Here is a 25,699-nt window from a genome sequence, read left to right on the forward strand (position 1 = left end):
CGCAGGCATTTCCCTGCCCGGCGTGGGCACCTGAGTCAGTCCAGGAAGCACCAACAGGCTTTCCTGAGTCCCCCAGGCAGCCTTCCCAAAAGCCAGCGGGGACAGAAGACATACCTGCTGTGTGCACTGTGGCAGCTGCAGGTGACACATGAGAAAGCAAAAGTGTCCTCGCTGGTGCCTGGAAACAATACTCCCTCCCCCAAGCCACCGGCTTTCCCCTGGTCTCATCCAATGTCCTCACGGTGACGCTGCTCCCAAGAGCATCCAGACACGCACAGAGACACACACACACCACACACACACACGCGCGCACACTCTCAGCTGTGCACACGCATGGAATACTTCTGTGGGACTCATGCCAAGGCAGCGGAGACAGAGGCTGGCTGATTTATCAAATGGGGCATTACTTCTCTACCCACTCGTCATATATGCAAATCTCCTCCGGCAGTAGACACTTTGTGAGGAAAAGAAAAACCATAAAGACACGACAGAGTAAGTATCTTAAGCCAAAAATTCACACTGAAACTCAAACCCAAATAAAGCATTACTCCCTTATCTGGCAAAGCAGAAGTCACTCCCCCAGTCCTTTGGTTTCTTGCATGAGATTCAAAGAGCTGCCAGGGGGTCTTCCAAAAGTGGCTACAGCTGGCCCTCCGCCCAGGCGTTCTGGGGTCCCCAGGAGAGCAGGGACACACAAGGTCTGGCTAAACCTTCGGGTCTTACTTTTTCATCCCTCCTCCTTCTTTTTTTGGGGGGGTGGGGGGAGTAGGTAATTAGGTTTATTTATTTATTTGTTTTTACTTAACGGAAGTACTGGGGATTGAACCCATGACCTCGTGCATGCTAAGCACTCACTCTACCACTGAGCTATACCCTCTCCCACCTCCTCCTTCTTTTTTAAACTCACAGCTCATCTCAAGTGCCTTCATGATCCTATAATCACCTGCTCCTGCCTCAGTTCCCCTCTGACCCTCAGTTTCTTCTTCTCGGCAGAACTTTTTAAACCCTCTCAACTCCCATACCTTCCTGCCTGGAGCTCTGCCTCTGCCTCTTCTTCCCTGACAGCACAGGGATTGGGGAAAATAAGTATGGAGTTTAACACAAGATTTCCCAAACAGCACTTGTGGATAGGGAGATACACAGATGTCAGAGGGGTCAGGAAGCAATTGTTTGAAGATCCTGGACAGAGGCTGCATTCGAGGGTTCCAGTTCCAGCCCTACTCCCCAACTGAGCTGCTATCCTCCCTGACTGATGTCACCCACTGCCACAGCAGGCACGACAGCTGTTCTCGCCCACCGTCCTGACTCCACAATTCAGGCTCAGAATATAAAACAAACCGTTGAAAGAGACTTTGCTGTTGCTCCCAAACCTACTGCAAGCTTTCTTCCACCCAGAGATGCTCCAAAATGTTAACCTCAAAAAGATGTCACTCACGCTCTTTTCTACGAGCAGGTAAGCTCTTCTTCAACAACAAGTTTCGGGGGAACTAATGGAAGACAGATGGCCAAGCTGCAGATGTAGATGGAGTCAGTGCCCAGAACAGCCCGGTGGAAGTTTCATGGCTGCATGTCTACAGTAACCATGGCAACCTGCTCCCCCGCAGGCAAGGGCAAACCGAATGCTGCACAGAAAGCCCTGCTGTGACCCTGTGGTGATGCCACCACCTGGGAAGGGCTCTCTGCGAAACGGGTCCACGTGCAGCCCCAGAACACAATGGTGGGCAACTTGACTGGTTCACCGGACACAAACCCTCTCCTGGGATCACATCAGGCCAAAGGGTCTGCTTAGCTCATGGTAAGAACCAGAGTCTAGGTGAGCTCGCCCCGGCGGGGCGGGCTGAGAGTCTGCGGGGTGGAGAGGACCCAGCTAAGCAAAACCTCTTTCAAAAGCTCTTCTGTACCATGCGCTGGACGCCAGTCTCGTTCATTACTTCGCACGCACATTTTAACTCACGGCCTAGTGAATCTTTGTGCAGCAAACGGCCCTCCCAACCCTACTTGGTCTCTGCCAGCCAGTGAGGGACTGGGCAGTTTAGCAAATCAGTCAACAACACAACAGCATGGTGGCCCAGAGGGTCTAGAGCCAAGCAGAGTTCGAAGTCAGGCCCCGGCACGTCCTCAGGCCTTGGACGAGTGACTTGCTTTCTTGGGCTCTTTGAACTGCAGGGGTGCTTCACACAGCTCTTGGGAGGATCAACCACAAGGGAAGAGCAGACGCTTCCCTCAGCAGCTTCCGTCAGTGTCGGTCATGACAGCTTCAGCATCCCAGACACGCGGAAACCAACATGTCAGGAGGTCCCCCGTGCAAGCTGTAAGGGGCACATCTGGGGCTCACGTAGGCCTTTCTCACCTGAAATCCTTCGCGCACTCAGTCCTCAATTGGTGCTTCTCAACCAGCGGCTAAACCTAACGAGCTTTTGAAAAACAGGAATCTGAGGCTCCACCTGCAGCAATTGTAGCTTGGTGTGGGGCACCAGCATGGATTGTTTTCCCCCAGAATCTCCCCCAAACGATTTTAATGGGCAGCCAGGGCCAAGAATCACTGCGATAAATTATAATGCCGCCCCAAAGATAAGATCAGGATTTCTCCAGAATATCCCCTGACCTTCCCTCTTTAAGTTGGAAAACCATCAAGGGGGCTAAGCCCTTTCTGGGATGAAACCCTTTCTACGAGGAGACAGTATGTAACCACCTTTATAGATGAGAAACCTGGGTTGCACATGGAGGAAGGGAAAACACATCCCAAATACGCAGGGACGGGCACGCTGAACGCTCAGCTGTGTGAGGGTGAACAGAAAGGCCCACCAACTCTTTCTGGTTATAATTTACTTCCTCGTTTATTTAGCTGATTCACCAACTTGGTAAGTCTCCCCGAGTTACGGTTTGCACTTGAAGGAAGCCGCAGGTTTTGTGAGAAGCAGTTAACCACCATGAGGGAGCAGCAACGGGGCACCCAATTGATGCTTCAGAGGCAGAAATACCACCAAACTAATCAATCTGGGGCTTCCGGTTGTTTTACTGTTCTTTGTACGTGAACAGCCGTGTTTCCCATGCCCTCTCTTAGTTGACAAGTCCCAGAGGAGTCTGCTGTAGACCTCCAACTAGGACGTCACTTAGAAAGATGGTAACAGGTCCAGGAGGGAGAAAATCCGTCCAATGGTCCAAATGCCTTTAAAGACGGTGGGGGGGGGAGGGGGAGAATCAGGAAGGATGCTAGGAAGAAATACCCTCCTTTCTCTTGGATGAGAGACAACCGTGACTATACAAACCAAGGGTAATACCACTATTTAAAATCAGGGCATGTAAGCAATAAATACCAGGGTGCAGGTATTTTTGTAAGAAAAAATGTAACCCCAGAAGCACTCAGGGCTTCCAGGAGTGGGCGGGGACCAGAGACTTAATCCATCAGCTTTAGCCAGCCCCCACGCCCCCCGCCCCCACCCCGCTCTGAATTGTTCCCACACGGATTTTTCAGCTTATCTCCCATCTGCGTGTGAGACGTGCAGACTGATAGGATCTAATGGATGGGTCTCAGGAGCCTGCCGGGAAGCGCAGCTACACACTTGTGTCTCAGAATCACGCGACTGAGCGAATGCCAGTCAATCTCAGGGCCCTCCTGCGGGATCTCCCAGTCCTCGCCCTGCCACGAACCCCAGGGGACTACTAAATGTGTGTGTGCATTTGCGCCCACATAAGTGCAAATACAGGTATTTAGAGAACAAACCTCTATTTGACCCATTACAGTTTGCAAAGTGCTTGCTCCATAAATACCTTTTATTCAAAAGTCAAAAGGGGAGGGGCTTTGTCTGCATCCTCTAAATCTCCCTTGAGATTGAAGGCACTGCATTCCTCGCTGCCAATAGGTTTTACAGAAATACAACCAGACCGTGGTCAGCCTGTTTAGCAAGCTATTTAAGAGCATACCTGAAAGGGCTGGGGAGCATGACACAGACCTGCAAGGCTTCCAGCCCTTGGCCACCTTGCCAAGAAGCCCAGTTCTCCCTAAGGCTTCCGTGGCCACCGGACCTGAGCGGTGGGACTGGTGGAGGAGCTGCCCCCGGTGTGGGGAGCACCTTGCCAGGTCCCCATCACCAGGATGACGCAGGAGCAGCACAAGGCCAACTCTCCCCACCTTCTGGGACAGGGCTGGGGACAGGGAAGTGATTCACACCTGGGCAAAGCCTGGGGAGAAGAGCTGTCACCGTGGCCTTGGTGACCATCCCCTGAGAAACGTGGCAGCGGGGAAGGCCAGCAGGCCACCTGGCGCCTGGGCACTGCTGATGCCTAGAAGCCACCTGGAGGTTTTGCACCTGCAATCCCGTGTTTACCTCTCAGGCAACCTGAGTTGACCTGGAGCGAAACACTCACCACTGTCTCGGACTGTCCACCTGATGGGCTCCTGGGCAGGTTCCCTGGAGGAGTGGTGTCTCCTTCAAACCACTGGAACCACCCTTTTAAGAGGTGGCTCTCTCCCTAGCTGGGGACAGAGCCCAAGGTAAACCTTCCCAAAGCATTAATGGGCGACGACATACAGACAGGGTGGGGAGGTGAACTGCCAGTAAATTCCAAGCGGTGGCGAGAGCGGCGGGTGGGGGGCGCGCACACAGGGACGCGCACGTGGGAAACGCTGCCAACCGTGCAGTCACGGATCAACAGACCCTCTCAAAAACCCGCGGGGAGGCTTGGTTCCAGACAGCTCTCTCTGGTCGTCCCCCAGCAAGTGAACTAGAGCAGAGAGAGGAAAGGGGGTCAGGCAGAAGGAGAGAGAAGACAGGGATATAAAGAGAAGTAGAGAGAGATTATAAATATATAGGAACAAGGTGAGGGAAACAGGGGATGGGAATATATAGAAAGGAACATACAAAGGTGGAGTAAGATGGGGTGGAAATACAGAGCTAGAGAGAGGAGAGAGAAATATACAGGGGGGAAGAGGTGATGGAAAGAGAGGTAAAAAGGAGGTAGGGGGACAGAGAGAGGAGAGGAGATAGCGATGGACAGAGAAACGGGGTTGAGACCCGAGGAGACGCGGCGGGCGACCGGGAGAGTGGCCCGGGCCGGGGAAACGCCGGCGTCCCTTCCCAGGAGTCCCCGAAGCACAGGCTTTCTGCTGTGCCCTGCGCCTCCCGCCCCGGGCGCGCCGTTTCCGGGTCCCTCTGCGCTCCCGGAGCCAGCCGAGCGGAGCACCGCGAGGACCGCGGGCCGGGCCACAGCGCCCCCGACGCCGGCCAAGGGAGACGCAGCGCCAGCACCGGCGTCCTGTCCGCGCCGTCCCCGCCCCTCCGCGAGGCTGCCGGGGAGGAGCGGGGGGCGCCCGGGCCGGGCCGCGGGGACGGCGTGGAGGGCGGTGCCCGGCGAGCCCGAGCGCGCCGGAGGAGGGGAGCCGGCACAAAAGCACCCCGCCAGCGCCCGCCACACAATGGCCTCGCTCTCCACGCGGCGCGCCCTCCCCTGCATTCCGGCCCCGCGCGCATCCGCACTCACATCTGGGCAGCGAGGGGCGGTGGTCGACCGGGATCCAGATCTTCTGCACCCGGCTCTGAGTCAGCTCCAAGGGCATCTTCCCAGCCGAGACTCGGCGGCCCTCCGCCCCACGTGAAGTATTCAGACTTGGGAAGGAGAGCGGCCTGTCGACCCCCGAGACAAAAGGGGGTGGGAGTGTGTGCGCGAGAGCGCGGCTTTTTGGAAACGTGCTTTGTGCTAAGTCACGAACGCTCGCCCGGGGCGTGAGGCTCCACAAGCGCTGAGAAAAGGTCGGGAGACTGGGGCTGCACCCGCAGCTCCCGCAGGGCCGAGCTCGTCCACTCGGGAAGCCCCGGAATGCTCCGAGCGCAGTGACAGCCGCGATCCCCGTGCGCCGGCTCAAATTCGCCGTGGTCCCCGCCCGCTCGCCTCCTCTTCGGATCTGCTGGGATGCCCAGCGCTCCGCCTGGGCTTTTAAGAATCGGGGCCGGCAGCGATGCACACGTCAGCCCGGGGCGGGGACGCATTCCTCGGGTTCCAGCCCCCTTTCACGTGGGAGGAGGGTGGCCAAGCCAGGAGGCAGCGTGCTGTCGCCCCCTGCAGGCCGGCGACAGCTACGCGCCCCGCTAATGCTGTCTACCAGATGACACCCCAAACCAGCCCTGGCTTAAAGTCCTACTCCGCGAGTTTCCTTCTATCATTCCCTGAAGACGATCCACACAACCTTCCCAGAATAATCACTCAGCTGTGCTGAGAGGAAAGGGGCGGTGCCGTACAGTCCGATCCGTGGGGCCCCGCAGCTGAGTCACCTTGGATGCTGCTTTTAAAACATATCCCACTGACTCGGCCTCTCTGGGAGTGGGACCTCAATACTCTTCATTCTTAACACGCGCTCCCGGTCAGCTCTGGGTGAAGACCCGGACTTAGGTTTAAGGTTGGAGACAGGTTGCCGGGACTGGGTGTCTTTGCTACCCTAGAGGGAAGCCACAGGGAGGATGCTGAGAGCGCCTCTGGGGTCACTCCTTGCCAGAGGTACCCCCTGATAATACCTGAGTCTCACCCACAATGGCCCCTACCACCCGCAAGGAGGGAATTGCCCTGGTCCTTCGTCCTCACCCCGCCCACTTCCCTGAATACCTTAGAAACTCTGACTTGCTCCCCCAACACCTAGCCCCCAAGACCTAGAACTCGGGTCCCGGAATGCTGGGCACGAGGAGGGGGCGGGAAAGACCCGGAGGCCGAACAGAAAGGGAATGCAGCAACTTGGTTTTCTCGGTCACCAATTAAAATATTTTCAATATACCTTTATCTCTCCGAGTAGAAGAGTAAATAAAACGACCCCATTCCGATCTGCAATTTATTACCTGCCTGCAAACCCCAGAATAACTATTGGGAGGCGGCACCTTGATTGTGCAAACCCCTTAAGACCGTGACTTATCCGGTACAGCCCTATTGCATCTCTTCTTCTCCAGTTTTTGGTATATGTGTCCCTTCTGCCTCCCCAGTCCTCGCAGCTTTGCATCAGCTCGCCACATGTGACAGTCGTATAGTCAGGCCAGTGGCCGCCCCGTGAAGATCTGGGGTGCTTTGAGCGGGGACTGCCGCCGGCACAGGGCACTACGTGGCTGTGACTGCAGCACGCGATGCCCCAGCGCGCAGCGCGGCCCGGCCCTGCAGAGGTGCAGAGCTCGCGCCGGCGCTGCGCTGTGATTGGAAGGAGGCGGCGCTCACTGAAACCCACACCGCCGCCGAACAGTCGGCGCTGAGGCCGCCACACGTCGCTCACGTACCGCATGGCTCGGCTGGGACGGCGCCCGCTCCCTGGCGGCAGGCAAGCTGCTCCCTCCCGCCCGCCCCGCCCCGCCCCTCCCCTCCCCTCCCCGGCCTCCTTACCCGCACCCCAGCCAGCCCAAGTGCCGGCAGCGCCCAGTGTAGCCCGCCGGGCAGGTACCCAGCACCCCCACCCCCGCGCCTCGACCCCCGCCTCGGGGCGCCCCGCCCCGCCCAGGCCTCTCCCATTCCAGCATCCCAGACCGCGCAGGGGCCCGGGGAGCCCAGCGTCGCCCACCGGGTGGGTACGCTTGACCCTCTCCCCCCGCGCCCCGCCCCCCACTCCGAATACCCCCTCCAGCCTGAGCATCCCCCCTTCTCGCACCCCAGCAGACCCAGGGGCGAGGAGCGCCCAGCATGGCTTGCCCAGCGGATACCCCGACACCACCCCCAGTTCGACCCCCACTCCGGGCACCCCACCCAGCCTAGGCATTCTCCCTCCCACACCCTAGCCCGCACCCAGGCTGGCGTCGCCCACCAAATGGGTGCCCTTGACCCCCTCCCCCCACTCCCCGAGCCCCGACCCTGCCCCGAGCACCCTCCACCCCCACCTCCCTCCCCTGAGTCCCTGCTCTCCCTCCTGACAGCTTTGCTGACTGTCTGGTTTCGGAGTTCGGCGCTCGGGCAGCTGTTCAGAAACCCGAGTGCATTGCATTGGGACTTGTTTTTCTGCAGCGGGAGCAAATGCCAGAGATGACACCCTATAACGCCCTAGGGAGCGTCCCACTCCACTCTTGAAATAAGAGTGGGCTGATCCAAAGAGGAAAATAACAGCAAGCGAGCGCCTGCGCGGCCAGAAACGTTGCTGCCCCCTGCCCGCTGGGGTGGGGGAGCGGTGGCCCTGCGGGTGAGGCCGGCCGCACCCCTTCTTGCCTGCACATCCCTCTCGCGGGAAGACCCTGTCCCCGAGTGCCTGCTCGCCTACCGAGTCTTTGCACACGCTGAGGGGCAGGGCAAAGGGCCAGGCTGCATTCTTTCCCCCTCCAAGCTTGCAAACAACCGCGGGTTTCAGCTCGGGGTAGAGCCATCCACACCGGTGAAGGCACATCTTCAGTCTCCTGATCTGGATAAGGTGTCTGAAGGCACAGGCAGCTGAGGTCCCACGGTACTTCCAGCTAAGCGCTCGCACTCCAGGTGCAAACCTGGCACCTTCCCCTGCCTGTGTGTCAATAACGCCCCAGGGCCTTGGGCGTCCAGTCCATCGCCGCAGGGCAGAGACTGAGCTCTCCCGCACCACATCCTGCACCTGATGGGGGCCAGCACACTGAAGTGTCCTGTAACCTCCCTCCCACTTCTGCTATCAAGTCGCGAACAAACCGGGAATGAGTGGGGGACAAGGATGAATTCACACTTGAAAATAAAGGAGGGGGCAGCTAGGACAACACTCAGGTATGGTACATTAGGGTAGCATCCTTAGGGAAGAGAAAATTGCTTCATTGCAAAACCATTTACAAACAACTCAACTACATCTGAACTCCAGGAGTGTATTTTTCAGACATTACTGGTTTAGACATCCACTTCTTTCCGTAATTTTCCTAATGACCCATGTATACCCAACTATCTAGGACTTTCACCAGCTCCCCGGCCTGGTGATCAGGAGCGCCATCCTGCAGAAAAGGCAGCAGAGAACATGAAAACGCCCCTGATACGGTGGCATTTTTATAGGCAGGACAGCTCCAAGGACTAGCGGGGAGATTCTATGACCCATGGTCCGAGGCATTATTAAGGCTAGAAGGAACTTCCAGATAACCTAGTCATCCTTTTAAATGGGTAAATGGAAGTTTAGAGAATATAGTTGAAGAACTAGGTCAAAGGTCAAAGAACACAGCCAGTTACACAAGCCTGGACTTGACACAGACGGCGGACAGTTCCCAGGGGACTTATGATGGCCACAGCCTAACTCCAGGGTGCTGAGTGGAGTCCTGATGGGGGGGGGGGTGGAGAGACCACACTGTGACTCAGACCATCTTACCCAGAACAGCTGGGCAGTTTGGCCGGAAAGAGCAGAGAAAGGCCTCCCTGAGCAGAAGCGCCTGGCGGAGGTGCTGACTTACAGGGGAGAAGCTGGTAGCTAGGGCTGGACTCAGAAGGGACTGGGGAAATGGGCTTTCTCCATGACCTCTCTCTTCCCAGGTCCCTCTGTCAGCCAAGGTCCTCCAGCAGTCACCCCTGCTCCCCGATGCAGCTGTTAACGACAGCCAAAAGCAACCCCATTTCCACGATCCCCGGCCAGCTCGCCAGACTGAACAGGGAAACCATGCTGGAACCCACCTCCTCCCCAGTGAGAGAAGGAGAGAGGGAACACGCCGTGGCAGGCTGAGAGCAATCAGAAGTTGCTAATTAGACACGAAGTGTCGTCATTTGCTCCTGTGAACAATCCTGTGTCTGAGAGAATGAAGTGAGACACCAAATAAAAGGCTGAAATAAACCCTTACCTCACCATCCTGTCCGAAGACAAGGGGAGAAGGCGACTTCTGTTTTTTGTTTTTAAAATAAAATGTTTGTCACTCCTACATGAATGGGAAGACAGGTATGGACGTCCACCTAATGCCACATCGGCCAATTGAAAATCCAATTCAAAACTTGCACCTGGAGGGGGACAGTGGCTTTATTCTTGATCTCCAAAACATGGAAGCAGCCAAGATGTCCTTCAAGTAGGTGAAGGATAAATAAACTGAGGCACCTCCAGACAATGGTGTATTATTCTGTGCTACAAAGAAATGAGCCATCCAGCCATGAAAAGACATGGAGGAACATGAAGTACCTATTACTAAGTGGAAGAAGCCGGTCGGAAAAGGCTACAGACTGTATGATTCCAACTCTAGGATATTCTGGAAAAGATACAACTACAGTAAAAAGATGAATGGTTGCCAGGGGCTGGGGGGGAAAGAGAGAGGAAGAAGTGGAACACAGAGGATTTTTAAGGCAGTGACACTACTCTGTATGACACCATCATGGTGGGTACACGTCTTTAACCATTTGTCCAAACCCACTGACTATACAAGACCAAGAGGGAACCCCACGGTAAGCCGTGGACTTTGGGTGATGGTGATGTGTCCCTGTAGGTTCATCCTTAGTGAAAATGCACCACCTGGTGAGCGACGTTGATCACAGAGAGGGTGTGCCTGTGTGGGTCAGGGGTATATGAGTCCTCCACTTTCCATTTTGCTGTGAACCTAAAACGGCTCGAAAAAATAAAGTCTGTTTGAAAAAAATCATTATTTTTCTATACTTATCTCCAAATAAGGGGACTTACCCATCTCCTGGGTGTAAGGAAAGTTATAGTGACCACCGCCTGGCTCTGGGTGAATAGTCACAACTCAAGTCCTGCTGACTCTCCACCAAGTTTCCATCGCCCTCTGCCCAGTCCGCCGCTGCTCCACGCCTGCAGGCCTTTCCCTTCCTTACCGCACAAACCTGACCTTGGGACCACGCTCTTAAAATCGCCCCTCGGTGTTTCACATCCAGCTACAGCTTTGAGGGTATTTTATACTCCTTGTCAACCTCCTCACCGAATATATCAAGACATATGTTATCTGTGTTCAAAGTATGATTTTATGACTACAAAAGATTTGTGCTTTTTTAAAAACCCAGTATTCTACAGTCAAGTCAACAGTGTTATACCAACTTCAGTTTCCTGGTTTTGCTATTTTACATCAGTCATATAAGATGTCATCGTTAGAGGAAGCTGGGTGAAGGGTTCACGGGACTCTGTGTACTGTTTCGTAACTTCTTGTATTTCAAAATAAAAAGTTTTTTTTAAAACACCAAAAATTTAAAATTAATGATAACTCAGTTGGCTTAAATTCTGGGTGGGAAAAGCATGGATGGTATACATCCAGGCACTGAGGGAGAAGGAAATTGGCAGAGGTAGCCACGAACTCTGTGATGATTTGCATGTGTTCCTAACACTTTTGCTTCTTGCAAATGACACACATATACAAACAGAATTTGCACAAATCCTGCACCTTTGGAAAAATGGAATAAAGCTCCAGTTGTGTTTTACTTTGGGGGAGACGATTCTATTTCTGGGCTTAATGCAGATCTTTGGGAGAGTATCAGTGGGTTTGTAGTCTTTGTCACCAATTTGCATGCAGGACACAAAATAAAGAGGAGACATTTGCAGAGTTGAGCTGAGGGCTCCAGACGGCCACGCTGAGCCTGTGTTTCCCCACAGGCAAAGAGAGTGCAGAGATCAGCTCACAGTCCATCTTCTTCTGGTTCATTATTAGATGCTCACAGCAGGGAGTGCGCGTCAGACACGGCACGGAACAGGCTGCACTGGAATCTCCACGATCTCAGGTGGAGCCCGGAGGAGAAGCAGGTGAGCACATTAGCTGTCATCGCGCTGCTCCATGCTCTGCCTCACGCGAGTGTTCCTGAGAAACAGCTGCCAAGCCCACGCGCTTGTAATTGGCGACCAGAGAAGGAAATGTACACGAATTCGAATAAAGTAGGGAACTAAGAGAGAGGCGTTAGATAAAGTGAGATTATGCCGAATGTGGGCTCCGGGCGAGTCCATATTAGGAGGGTAAGGAGAGCTTGCCCGTCACTGGGGCAGATCGTCTGGGAATTTCACAGCTATCTCATTGTTTTCCAGTGTTTCTCTGCTAAGTCCAAGAGAACACGTGGAACTAAAAGTCAGTATCTCTAACTTCTTCACATATCGAATAAGGATTCACTGAGAACCGGCTGTCCGGGGGCTCGAAAGTCAAGTGAGATGTGGTCCTTGTCTGAATTATGATCTTATTTTTGAATTTCATGGTGTTCCCACCACACACACACACACACACACACACACACACACACACACACACACACACACACACACACACACACACACACACACACACACACACACACACACACACACACACACACACTTTCCTCCTTAGAGTTAATGAAGCTGCGTCTCAGAACTATTAAACCACTTTAATTCCTATGTGATTCTAAATTGCAATTCCTGTGATCACATAGCCAGTAAGCCAGGGAACAAAGAACAAGATCTCCGGCTAGGCTGGTACCCTTTCAAGTTTCACCCAATTAAATTCCTTTCCAACAAGAACATTCAGTCTCTTCCCAATAACCATGCCAACACCAAAATTTCAGATCCAAGTGGTTTCAATGACAATCTCTAAATCATTTAGTATGTGGTTATAATGTGGAAAAAAAGAATCATCTTGAGAAACTATTATGAAGATTAATAACTAAAAACGTTCAAATAAACCTATGATGTAAAGTACTATTTAACCCAGGAAGACAGAGAGCTGGCATCTGAGAGTCACAGCCCTCTGCGCGGTGGCCCTCACGCCTGGAAAGCCTTCTCCTTTGGGTACAGAAAAGACACCCGGTCGCCACCACAGCAGAGTCCATTTAAAAAGAGATAACCATTTTATGAAATGAAGCTGAATTTTTTGTTATTTTTCTTTTTTTTTTATTGCTGTTAACTCAAGAAAAAAAGGTTGCATAAAATCCCATCAGTTCTAGAAATATAAGTGGCCTTTCCAGCACAGAACATTCCACAGTATATGGTAAACACACACATAAGGAGAAGGTGACGGGCCTCCTGCATACGGTACAGTCCTTTAACTCGTAAAATAAGTTCCACACAGTACAACTGGCAAGTCATTCACAATGTGGTCCACGCATGACTTACAAAAACCCTCCCTTGAACAACTCAACCACAGCATAACAATTAATTTAATGATGTGGTCCCCAAATACCCAGATCAAATAAAATATATTTTAAAAAAAAGAAAAGAAAAAAATGAATCGGAGGGGGCCTTGGGCTTTCTGTGTACTTCTCAAAGGTTTTACTAACTTACTAGTAAAGGGCAAGAAAAAAAGAGAAATACTCCTCAGTCTGCAACACTATTTCGATTGTTGGAGAAACCTCATATTTCTATTGTTACACATGGACAGCGGCAGCCCCAGCCAGGCTGTCTACAGCACGACATCCCCGCAGGCGCCAGGGCGATGCTGTCCCCAAGGAGCTACGACCGTGGCTTGAGATTTTCCAGTCTCAAAAAGAAGCAGGAGAAACCAACATCACCAACGTGGTCTCCTTAACGTCATACTCCCAAAATGCTGTCACGCTGGGTTATTAACAAATCGTGGAGACAGTCTACATTCCCCTTCTTAGCCTGCATCTCCCATCACCCTCCCAGGTACTGGAAGCAAGAGCCGTCCCAGAAGAGGAAATAAGAAGGAAGGCACCGGAGTGGGATCTGGATGCAGGGAAGGGCGGGGGGCGGGGGTAGAACAGAGAGGGCTAGGGAATGAGGAGGCGGGGGGAGTGGTCAGGGAGCACTTTGCGGGCATCAGGATGACCGGCTCCTGTTCTGAAACAGGCAGGAAGCCTCCAAAGGCACTGAGAAGAAAGAGCAAGAGGATGGGGGACCTTCCTCGTCTTCATTGCTGTTTCCATCCTGAGTGCCCAGAACAGAGCCGGGCTGGTGGCCGGGACCCGGAACACTGGTTGACTGAACACACAGTTTGTTTAAAGACTGGCCTCTGCTTACTGTGCTAAGAGCACGTTATACAAAAAAATAATTAATTCAAAAAAAAAAAAAAAAGAGGAAGAACAGGTTATCCCAGGCAGGCAATGGTCTTGGGACCCGGAAGTAACTGCAAGGTCCAGAATCTCCGGTCGCGGTGTGTAAGGAAGAGACGGTGAAGGAAAGCTCTAGAGACCGGCCCCTGCACGGGGACAGTTTCAAAGGACTTGGTTTCTCCTCCACTCCTCCCCCAACAGTATTTACCCTAGAAGCTAAGAGGAGGGCAAGCCAGAAACCTTTATTCTGGAAAATTCCCCTCAGAGGTTTGAAAACGAGAGGTGGGGGTGGAGCAGAAAAGGAGCGGGGTGCTGGAGCCCGTAACTGGGTGCGGGAACTCGCACCTGTGCCTCACGACTCGGCCAGAGGCCCTCCACCCGTCCGCAGTGAGGATGGATAAATGGGTAATCTGGTGGGAAACTGATGTAGCGGCCTTGGCTCTGCGCGTGGCCGTGACAGTAAATCACATTCTCCCTTCCCTGCTCCACTAGGCCCAGAATCCTGACTACCGCTGACCCTCCCTCCCGGAGAACCGCTGGTGAGCAGACCAGAATGTTCTGTCCCAACCAGCAGTTGTGATCCACCCCGGAACACACCAACTGGGCAATCTGGTTCCAATACTGTTCTCTCACCAGTTTGGTTTGTGACTTGGTCTCCCTAAGCTCCACCATCACTGGTTACATGGCTAAAATCCACCTTCTAAAGAGGGAAGTCTGAGGACTGGACCCGGGGCCACAGTGGCCCCACGCAGACAGGGCCAGCCATCCGGGGAGGAACGGCTGGCAGCCAGCTGGTTGCTCGCTGACATCCAATCTTGTTTCTTTGCACTGTGAGCGTGGAAACATGCCCGAGAACACTTGGGGCTTTGTTTCTTGCCAGAAAAGTTTCCCAGTGACAGTCTTTTATAGATGCAAACACAAGACAAAGAGAGATTGAAGAAACCACGCAGAGCTGCAGTAAGACCCAGATTAACTGACGGAATGGCTCTGGGTAAAACTCGCTGTGGAGCAGGGCAGACCACAGCAGCAACTAACCCTGAGCCACCCAGATGCCTGCTGCCGGGGGTCTTCCAGGTCCCGCGTGTCACGTTCTCCTGAATCACAGACGGAAAAGAAACAGGAGAAAACTCACCTTTGCATAATTCAAGGACTGTGGGGCTCCCAGTAGGTGAAAGATTTTCAGAGCACATGGCTAGTTACACTGAGGACAAGTTAGTCAACTCTGGAACGGTTGTTTGGGTTAGTTCAAGCTGTCTCCTCGTCAGGAAGAAGGCTGTCACTCAGCCATTAGTCATGATAGACAGAGGCCAGACAGAGGCCAGGGAGAGTGTGCAAACAACAGGGAGGTGACAACATCCCCGAACCACTCAAGCAGCCCGGCCGCCCTTCACCACCGCAAGGTGAGCTCACAACACAGCCGCTTCTCAGATGCCTGCTACCAGCTTGACGAGGGTCAGCGCCGCCCTGATACAGACACCGGAGCTTGAATCTGCACCCAGACACTTACCACTGCTGTCTGGGGACAGTGTACACCTCCCACCTGGCCCTATCTTCAACAACCTCTTTACGTGAAAAGACAGTGGGTGGAGCAGCATTTTTCACAATAGCCAAAAGTCCAAGTGCCCACCCAGATGAATGGATAAATAAAACGTGGTCTGTGGAATATTATTCAGCCATGAAAAGGAATGGGGTATGGATACATGCTGCTGCCCGGATAAATCACTGCTGTGGACTGAACTGTGTTCACCTAAAACTCATACGTTGGAGCCTTGACCCCTGGTATCTCAGAATGTGACTATATTTGGACACAGGGTCTTTAAAGAAGTAAGTTAAATGAAGCCGTCAGAGTGGGCCTGAATCCAACCTGACTATGTCTCTATAAGAAGAGGCAACTTGGACACACAGAGAGACACCGGGGACGTGTGTCTGCAAAGGAAAGGCCACTTGAGGGTAAGAAGCCAAGCGGCCCTTCCTGTAACCGCCCCCGCTGGCTCTCTCTGCCGCTGCAGCGGACACAACCTGCCACGTCTTCCCGCAGCAGGTGCCGGACCTCGGCCATGTGTGTGCAGCCGTCGTGTTCCCGTGAGGACCTGCACTCTTCAGGGCAAGAAGCCTGCTCCTGGGCTTTAAAGCAGTAGAAACACAGCTTTCGACGACACAGCCCGAAGCCGACTGGAAGACGGAACTGGACGCACGATGGTAAAAGAATCCCGTTCGAGGGAGAAGTTAATGTGGAGTGTAAATACCACCGCCAGGCACTCAAAACTACTGGCAAAACACGATTCTACTGAGAACCAGCCATGTCTGATCTCCAAAGCTCCCTCGGTGGGAATGGGGGGCCCAGAAGAGACAGAACAGTGTGGGGAGGGCGGGCTGGGAGCTGGGAGCCTGGACCTGGCTCTGAACCTCTCTGTCCCAGGTTGCAGGACTTCCCTCTCTGGACGCTGGTTTCCTTGTCCACCCATGAGCTGTCTACATGGTCTCAAAGTTCCTCCTCCACTTTTCAAATGATTCGAAGTGTTCTCAATGAAATAGAAACTGGACAGTAATTACTAGACTATAAGCAACTTGCAACAGGGACAGCTGTTCATCTGGGTGTCCCCAGAGACCACCGTTACGTCAGACACTGAGGAGGTGCTCAGTATGTTTGTTTGATGAAGAAAGAATATACCGGCAGTGATTGGGTACCACTCCCACCGTGGGCTGAATGTAGCCTCAGGAACTGCTCCAGGAACCCCAGGGCTCAGAGGGGGACAGAGAGCTACTCACCCCAGGGAGCAGTGGGCTCATCTGGCAACTGAGGACAGTAGCTGCCCGTGCACCTGAAGAGGTGGTTACGGGGATCAAATCAGATGTGACCGAGGTGGGAGGGGATGGCTCAGTGGTGGAGGGCACGCTTAGCATGCTTGAGGTCCTGCGCTCAACCCTCAGTACCTCCATTTTTTAAAAAAATTAAAATAAAATAAATAAACACACAAATAAACCTAATTACCTCCCCCTCCCAAAATAAAACAAAAAAAATTTTTAAAAATCAGATATGCCTAAAAGCACTCGTGGAAACACTGTAAAGTACTCAACAAATATATGAAGAGTAGCATTTTGTGAATCATCCAGCCCCACCTCCATCCTCACCCCCCTCCCCTCCCCGTGGTGGTTGAGGTGTCCGAATAGACTTCCTCCAGTTTTGATGCTCCGTGATCTGGTCTCCAGCCTGTGGTTCCCTTGACAGGCTGACTGCCTCCCCCAGCACACACACACTCACACACACACACTCACACACACACACACACACACAGAGGTGCAGCGACGAAGTTCCCGACCCAGGACCCTGGCGAGAACGGACACTGACACCAGCCCACGTTCTGCTGCGCCCGCGATGCTCCGGGAGCCGCGGTGGGGACAGTGAGGACCCGGCAGGCACTGTGTTGCAAGCCTGCTTACACCGCCGGGTACGTGCAGCTCTGTGATTGCCAAATCAGACCTGGCATCCTTTCCCGCTCTGTTCTCCCTCACACTTCTTCCTTCTCCTGCTGTAAAAACATTCTAAAAATAGAGCCAAATCAGGCCAAAAAATGTTTAAATGCAGGTTTTGGAAAACAAGTAGATGTTGGAACGCCTACAGCAGCTGGGCTGGACGAACTCGTGGTGTTCAGGTTAGAGAGTAGGGTGGTCTGTAATCGTCCGGGCTGAGACCGCTCTGCAGCCCGCGTCCTGTTCTGGGGGCGGCAGGTGGGGCGGGGAGCCTTTTCAGGGAACGTTAACAAACTCATACATCTCCAGAGAAAGGCCATCAGGACGTTCCGGCCACGTGGAAACCACGCTCTGGGAGGAACAGCTAAAGAACTCCGCATGAGATAAAGAACAAGATGATAAAATGACATCCACAGACAAATGCAGGGAGCTGACTTGCATGGCGTTGCTCCTGTGAGAAGAAACCAGATTGCTGGCTGGAGGGGATGGGGGACAACAATGGGGCAGAATGGTGGCGGGTGCCTGCGCCGCAGTGAGCCCCCCGCCCAGCACACCAACTCGGTGATCTGGGGCAGGACAGTTCTGTGCATCTGACCTCAGCATCTCAGTGGAAAGTCTCTAAGTCTAGAGCCACAATACTAAGTGAATCTGGGTACGAAGCTGCTGGCCCAGCCTTTAATAACACATTTGATCAGCCTGGGTAGCCAGTGGGCTGGGAGCTGCAGATTGGGAGAGACACTCCTTTGACAAACATCTTGGAATGCGACAGCTCCCCACCCCGGAGACCCCTGCTGGTATCACAAGGTGAGCTGTGACTCGCTCTGTCTGGTCATGTGCGTTGGGGCAGTTGGAGACCATGATGGTCCCTCTCAACGGATCAGAGACTCTAGTTCAGAATTCCAGCCGAGAACAGTCAGACATTGAGACCAGCCCTTCCTGCCTAGCGATTACTGAAACCTCAGCGAGTCACGAACGTGTGAATCCCAAGTGGACGTTCACATCCCAAGTAGAAATAGTTCTGTCTTGGGGGGAGGGTGTAGCTCAACGGTAGAGCATGTGCTTAGTGTGTATGGGGTCCTGGGTTCAATTCCCAGTACCTCCATTAGGGGGAAAAAAAAAGATGCAGTCCTGTCCCAAATTCCTAACTTTTTAATCAAAAAGTACAATCTTTAAATGTTTTTCCTACAGCAGTCTTAGTGGTTTGCCACTCGGGTCTCCCTTTAATAAAGAACTGGCTTCTCCGCTGTGAGGACTGCAGGTAAATGAACCTCCAGTGAGTCGAGGCCATGCCCTTCCTACAGCTCCCAGGCGATGACCGAGCCCAGCCGGACACCAGGGCCTGGCCAGTGCTGCCCACAGTGGGCAAGCCTTGCACTGGGGCTCCCCACGGGGCCGGCCGAGACTTCTCGGAGGTGGCCTGCACCTCTGTGCCCGCTTCCACTGCTTGCTCGCTCGCCGTGCACATGTATCTGGCCTGCAGCCCTCTCCCTTTACTTCTCACAGGCATTAGCCCAATAAATCTTTTTGCACTTCTAACTTCATCTTAATGCCTGCTTCCCAGAGGACCCAGCCAACACACCTGCCTTTAAAATAAAGTCATTTGAGAGCATCGGAGTGTGTGTCGAGGGTGCAGAAGGTAGGGTGCAAGATGAGTGTACCCCTAATGCTCACTGGCCGATCACACAGGTGAATTCTCACCAGCCACGTGAAGGGGGTGGTCCTTCTGCAGTGTTGGATGGACTAAGTCTCAGCTTTTTAGCATTTAATGAATACCTCTTGTTGATCGCTGTTTAAAGATAGGGACCAAAAGAAGCAATGATGTTGACACGTGAGCTCATGAAAAAATGTAAGAATATGTCAAAAAAGACACAAGAGCCTACTTTTAGGGGTTCCACTGGCCAAATCTGGTACAAGCTGGACCAAAAAAAAATGAATAATAGTAACAGATGACAGCCGTAAGAAAAATGAGAATCCTCGAATCTCATCCTGAGACAGCGTCTCCTTACACAGAACGCCAGCACATAAGTGTAGAAGGAACGATGGAGTTTGTAAGGCACCGCTTGGGAATCACCACAGGAATAATTATTATTATTTTGGACAAGAGTTGGCAAATGGCAGAAAGTTTGACAAGATACAGGATATTTGCAGAGTCTCAAAGTACTTCCCCACAAAATACTTATTAATTACAAAGAAGGAGGAGTAACCCTCCAGCGGAGGAAGCCGGCAGACTCCAGCCCGCACAAGGGGTTAAGTGAACATCGGTGGGAATGGGACAAAGACATATCACGTGCATCTTGATGTGATGCCCTGAGGATGGGGCACCACTCTCCAGGTTCTCCTGCCAAAATTGCAGAAACCGAGTCTAATTGTAAAAATGCAACAGACAAACCTGGTGAAGGGTGAGGGGTGGATATTCTAAGAAATAAATAGCCTGGAACCTGAGGAGAGAGCTTCAGAACAGCATTATTCATGGTAGCCAACAGGTGGAAACAATCCAAATGTCTGTCCACAGATGAATGGATGAACAGAATTTGGTCTGTCCATACAGTGGAATATTAGTCAGCCTTTAAAAAGGCAGGAAATTCTGACACAGGCTACAACATGGATAAACCTTGAGGATTACGTTGAGTGAAATAAGCCCATCACAAAAGAACAAATTCGTATGATTCCACTTATATGACACACCTAGGGTGGGAGGGTGGATGGATGGATGGATGGAGACAGGCAGGGAGGCAAAGAAGGAGTCAGGGAAAGAGGAGAGGAAAGAGAGAACAAGAAAGAAACAGAAAACAAATAGGGTAAATGTTAACATTTGCAAAATCTGGGGGAAAGCAGTCCTGCAATGCTTAGCACTACTTTTGCAACTTTCCTGTAAGTCTGAAACTGTTTCAAAACAAAAAATGAAAACTCAAAAAAAATTAATTTCATTTAGTACCCAAAATGGTAGTAATTCTGCACATGGCCTCAAAAGGACCGTCCCCCAGGGTTGGAATTTGCATACATCTCATCAAATCAAGGCATCTCTAATATTTCAGAATCTAATGCTGAAAGCTAATGTGTAATGACCATGACATTTAACTTGATTTTTCATTTTTTCATTTGTTGGCAACAGAAGATCTACCATGGGGGAGACAGGTAATTTCTCTAACATGTCTCTCCTCATTTATTATATTTTATATGGTGTAACATAAGCTAGGTCACATGTATTACACTATATTAAACAGTGTAACATAAGCGATGTTGGATACATAGCACAAAGATGCTCGGCTTTTTTTTCACTTTTAAAACACTTTCCAGAAGTCCACATAACACCTCCACGTCATCTCACTGGCCAGAACTCCATGGTGGAGTCGGCCACACTGGCCACAAAGGCAGAAGGGAAACTCAGTCTTTTACTGGACCCACTGCCCAGGATTCTGCTGCTCAGGAAAGGGGGGTGGGTGCGTGGATACTGGCAGAATGCTAGCAGTCTCTGCCGTGGCATCCTTTTCCAATGACAATTTTTCAACAAACACCTCTCAGAAGACACAGTCTTTTATCATGAAAAGAGTGGGGAAAGATATTACGCTTTGCCCTCAGACAAAACCAATGATGCTGACACACTCCATCTCTGACTCTAACATGCACAACGCCATTCTTGCACTCGTCTGTCAAAAATTCATGTTTCCCGTCCATAGCTAAAGTAAGTCCACTCACACATGGTAGTTGTCAAATACAGAAAGCGGAAGGTTTATTTCAGTTGAGGGGAGACACCGCCCACTGTTTGCCCTAAGCTCCTCCCACCCCCCCATGTTTCTCTCCAGCTGACTGAACCTCAGTTTGGCAGTTGCAGGGCGGCGCGTAAATCTCCAGTTTCAGGGTAAACTGCCTCCCATCCCCTCTGCAGCCCACCTCCCTTGCAGGTGACTTGTCTGGATACGATCATGTGGCCAGCTCTCACCAGAAAACAATAAATGACATCCCTTAGGTTTAAGCCACTGATGGCCAGGTCCTCTGTGAGCTACGGCCAGAAGCAGTCCTTTACTGGTAAACGTACCATGAGCGTCATCAAAATTCTACTAATACAAGCCACGTGATTACAGCGCTAATAATGTAATCAAGAACAAAACAGTTCCACTTAAAATCACGTCTTACAAATGAACTTGTTTACAAAACAGAAACAGACTCACAGGCATAGAGAACAAACTTACGGTTACCGGGGGAAGGGGGTGGGAAGGGATAAGGCAGGGGCTGGAGACTTGCTCCCCTTGGGGAGGGATGGAAGTGTTAGCTCTCTTGATCCTGGTGGTGGTTTCATAGGTGTTTACATCTATCAAAATTCATCAAATTGTACATTGGAAATACATGTAGTTTACTGTACAGGAATCATACCACAAAAAGTTGTTTAAAAAAATTTTTTAAATCATGTCTCTACCATTTACCACCACAAAACAAACAAACAAAAAACCACCTTTGATTTTGGCATCTTTGCATCCCTGAAAGCAAGAGGGGTCCCCAACCCCTTTCCCGGAGCCACTCCCGAAAATTCGGACAGGGTTCCTGCTCTTGCAGGGGTCAGCAGCACTTCACACCACTGTGAAAGGGGTTCCGCAGTGGGGTTTTTTTTTTTTTAATGAAGGAGGAAGGAACTTTGATCTAGTAAAATCAGGTGAGGCCTGAGCCCCGCAGAGCGACTTTCAGACGGAGCACTGGTCTAGCCACACCAGAGGGAAGATGGACAGACCAGAGGGAGCAAATCTGAGGCCCTGGTCGTCCCCCCCCCGCCCCCCTCACCCTCTCAATGGCCAACATTTATGGCCTGTGCATTCCATCCTTATCTAACTTGCTCTCAGAGAAGAATCTGCACCCACCTCCCCATTAAACTGTCAATGATCACTGGGCGGCTTAGAGCAGAGCCCCTCCCGCCGTCCCTGACTTAACCCACACCCAGACCTCAAGGGAAGGGGGAGGCTGGGGGGGCAGCAAGGCGGGCACGACCCCCGAGGCCCTGAGTCAGGTGGGTGGGCTCGGGCGTGGCCTCTTGCGGCTGCCAGGGGCTGGTCTCTTCCGGGGGCTTCACAGCCCGCCCTCTGAGGGGGTTCTCTCTCAGCTTTGGTCTTTAGGAAACCAGGCCAAGCCACTCAGCGTCCTGGCCTGGGCCGCCCCAGACGGCTGCCTCAGCATTGGAAAGCACGCAGAAGGAGGCAGAGGCACGAGGCGTGCAGGGAGGAGGACCGCCATCCCAAGAGGCCCCTGGGATGCACGAATCAGGGGGAATACACCCTCCTCAGACCAACAGCCAGGGGGCAGAGGGCCCCGCCCCATGACCACCTGCGCAGAGTCGTCAGGAACTCATCGCCAGGGAATTAGGAAAAGGGTAAAAGCCAGGGACACAGAAGTCTCGTGACCCAGGTGGTGTCACTGCCAACGAGGGTGTATTCCTTGAACACTGTCGTGCGTCGTGTATCAGGTGTTCTCCCGACAGCAGAATATGGCAGCGAGGAAATTATATCTAAAAGTCATGCTGTGGAATCTCCATTTTCTAGAATACATTAGGGCTTTCTTCCTTTAAAAACTAAACATAGAATTACCCTATGGTCCAGCAATCCCACTCCTGGGCATAAATCCAGGGGAAATTCTAATTCAACAAGATACATGCACCCCAGCGTTCACAGCAGCACTGTTTACAGCAGCCAAGACATGGAAACAACCTAAACGTCCATCGACAGATGACTGGAAAAGGAAGATGTGGTACGTATGCAATGGAATAGAATATATTACGGGTTTCTATACATCAGAAATGAAAGATCTTGGTGGTTGAACACAGGGGAGTTTCATTTTCATTTTGTGTGTGTGCCTTCCTATATTTTAAAATATTTTATAATAACTGGAGCACCATCTATGCTAACTATCCAACAGCCAAGTTAGTCACCGTTACGAAAACAGCTACCATTTATTGAGCACTTACCCTGGGCCAAGCTCTGTGCTCAAGTTTGACATACATTTTCTCAACAACTCAGTCAGGGAAGTAATGGTGTCACTTGTTTTCGGAGAAGGAAATCCAGGTTGGGAGGTGAAAACCCCGTACCAGGTCACACCACAGGGATGTGAAGCCAGGTGTGTCTGACCACAAGGTGGAAAGTCCGTGCTGTTAACCACTGTGCCCCACTGGCCTCCCGAAATGAAACCCTGTTTGAGGAAGTGTGTGTGTGTGTGTGTGTATGTGTGTGCACGTGTGAATCTGGTTAAAAGGGGCAAGAAAAGGGGGAAGACACCGAGTCTGGGGTGGGGGTAGGGGTCTACCAGGGAGCCTCAGGCAGGAGGGGCCGCGGGAGCCCCCGCATCACCCAGAGGAAGGGGCCCCTGAGGTCTGGGGCAGGAGCCTGAGGCCGGCAGCCCTCACCTCCCCTCCTCACCTACTTGCTGATCCTGGACGAAGACAAAGGCTCGCACTTCCTTATCTGACCTCCGATGCAGATTTGGGTTCAATAACACGAACAGAAACAACAGGACACAGCAGATAACTAGCAGGTTAGCAATTAGCAAGTATAGATGACAGTGTCTTCTGAGTACCTCCTTTTCGGGGGTGGGCGGACTCAGGAGCCCCACGTTGGAGGCTGGAGGAACAGCATGGAAAGGAGAAGAAATTCCTCGGTCCTGGCAGCTGGGTCAGGCAGCCCGGAACAAGCGAGGCCGTGCCTGGCCAGGGACCATTCCAACACTGCCCGTCACGTGTTCAGCTGTGTTGACGTATTGTATCGCACAAAGTGGGGCTTCCTCCCAAAGGAGTCCGCAGCGGGAGGCCCTTGTGTGCTGTCTCGGGTGGGGACACCCCGGGCCCGGTCAGCCCTCCCCCTGGGAAACAGAACAGGCCGCCTGGCCCCGCATCGCAGCATGACCTCTGGGCCCCTGAAGATGTGCAGTCTGAACGACTTCACCAAAGCGATGAGCCTGCCAAGCAGGAGACTACCCTCACTCATCCCGGACTGGAAACCAGGGGTCACACGCGTACAGCGCAGTGCGCAGGGGCCCAGGCTCCCGACACGGTGCGCCCCCAGGACCGGGGCGGGTGGCAGCCCGTCTGGACGCGGCGGCTTCGGGTAGAGTGGATGAGGTGGGCTCCCTGCAGAAACAGCCCCACCTGGGATGCTTCGTGAGTGGACCATGACTTAAGCAGTTTCCATAATCCTCCCAAAGCCATGAGAGGTCGAGTGAGGACGCGTGGGAAGAACTGGAAGTCCTCCTGGGCCGATACGAGACGTGACGCAACTTCACCAGGAAGTTGGGTGGCCACAGCCAGGCCACCCAAGTGACTCTCCCACCAGAGCCTCCTGTAAAACAAGGCTCAGCCTCCCGGCTATTTCAATCAGGTTTTTTCTGTCCTGGGTTTCAACAACTTGAGATCCCAGGATGATCACCTTGGATAATCTAAGGGGGGAAAAAATGAGTGACCACACAAAAGTGCTTACTTAACCTGAGCCATGACACAGATTCCTCGTTCGCCACGTCAGGGACACGCAAGAACCGTCCAGAGAACATTTTAAAAGCATCCGACGTGTAAGCCCCGTGCTAGAGCGATTCGCTCAGGACTGCCAGCTGGGGTTCAGGCTCTGCAATGCTTTACAAGCCTCTCAAGGGATGCATGTGTCCAGCCAAATAAAGATTCTGCACCACACAGAAACTGGGAGAAGTACGGGATGTGGCATCTGAATGTAAGGATCTTTTTTTTTTTAATTTAAGTATAATTGACTCACAATGTTGTGTTAGCATCTGGTGTACAGCATACTGATTAAGTTATTACGTATATTTTTTCATGTTCTTTTTCATTATAGGTTATAACGTACAGGTTATACATAAGATATTGAGTGTAGTTCCTTGTGCTTTACAGTAGGTCCTTGATGTTTATCTGTTTTGCATATAGTCCTGTGCATCTGCGGATCCCAAACTCCAAATTTATCCCTCCCCTCCCCCTTTCCCCTTTGGCAATCATAAGTTTGTTTTCTATGTCTGTGAGTCTATTTCTGTTTTGTAAATAAGTACATTTGTATCATATTGCAGATCCCACATTTAAGGTGATGTCATATGATATTTGTCTTTCTCTGTCTGACTTACTTAGTATGATCATCTCCAGGTCCATCCATGTTGCTGCAAATGACGATTTCATTCTTTTTTATGGCCGAGTAGTATTCCACTGTATAAATATACCACAACTTCTTTATACAGTCGTCTGTCAATGGACACTTAGATTGCTTCCAAGTCTTGGCTGTTGTACACAGCGTTGCTGTGAACACTAGGGCACAGGTATCTTGCTGAGTTAGAGTTTTCTCCAGATACGTGCCCAGGACTGGGACTGCTTGATCATAGCATAGTTCTATGTTCAGTTTTTTTAAGGAAATCTTCATAGTGT

General features: G+C 52.0%; 1 protein-coding gene across 5 annotated transcripts in view; it reads right to left on the minus strand.

Annotated features, from left to right (window-relative positions):
- The window catches only part of PFKFB3 (6-phosphofructo-2-kinase/fructose-2,6-biphosphatase 3), a 71,224-nt gene that overhangs the window by 19,366 nt on the left and 26,159 nt on the right, over positions 1–25,699 (minus strand). The window contains exons 1-2 of one of the 5 annotated variants that reach the window (XM_072954875.1): positions 5,016–5,437; positions 4,369–4,725 (exon numbers count right to left, since the gene is read on the minus strand). The exons of 1 other annotated variant lie outside the window; for it this stretch is intronic. Coding sequence is in view for 2 of the 4 variants with exons in the window: in XM_072954873.1 (XP_072810974.1) it covers positions 8,216–8,318 (103 nt within the window). In the remaining 2 variants the exon portion in view is untranslated. Of the gene's footprint in view, positions 1–4,368; positions 5,438–5,481; positions 5,918–8,215; positions 8,591–25,699 lie in introns of those variants that run through there. 3 more of the 5 variants (XM_072954873.1, XM_031670865.2, XM_072954874.1) reach the window with 3 other exon arrangements.

The sequence above is a fragment of the Vicugna pacos genome, chromosome 35 (assembly GCF_048564905.1).
Source record: "Vicugna pacos chromosome 35, VicPac4, whole genome shotgun sequence".
NCBI lineage: Eukaryota > Metazoa > Chordata > Mammalia > Artiodactyla > Camelidae > Vicugna > Vicugna pacos.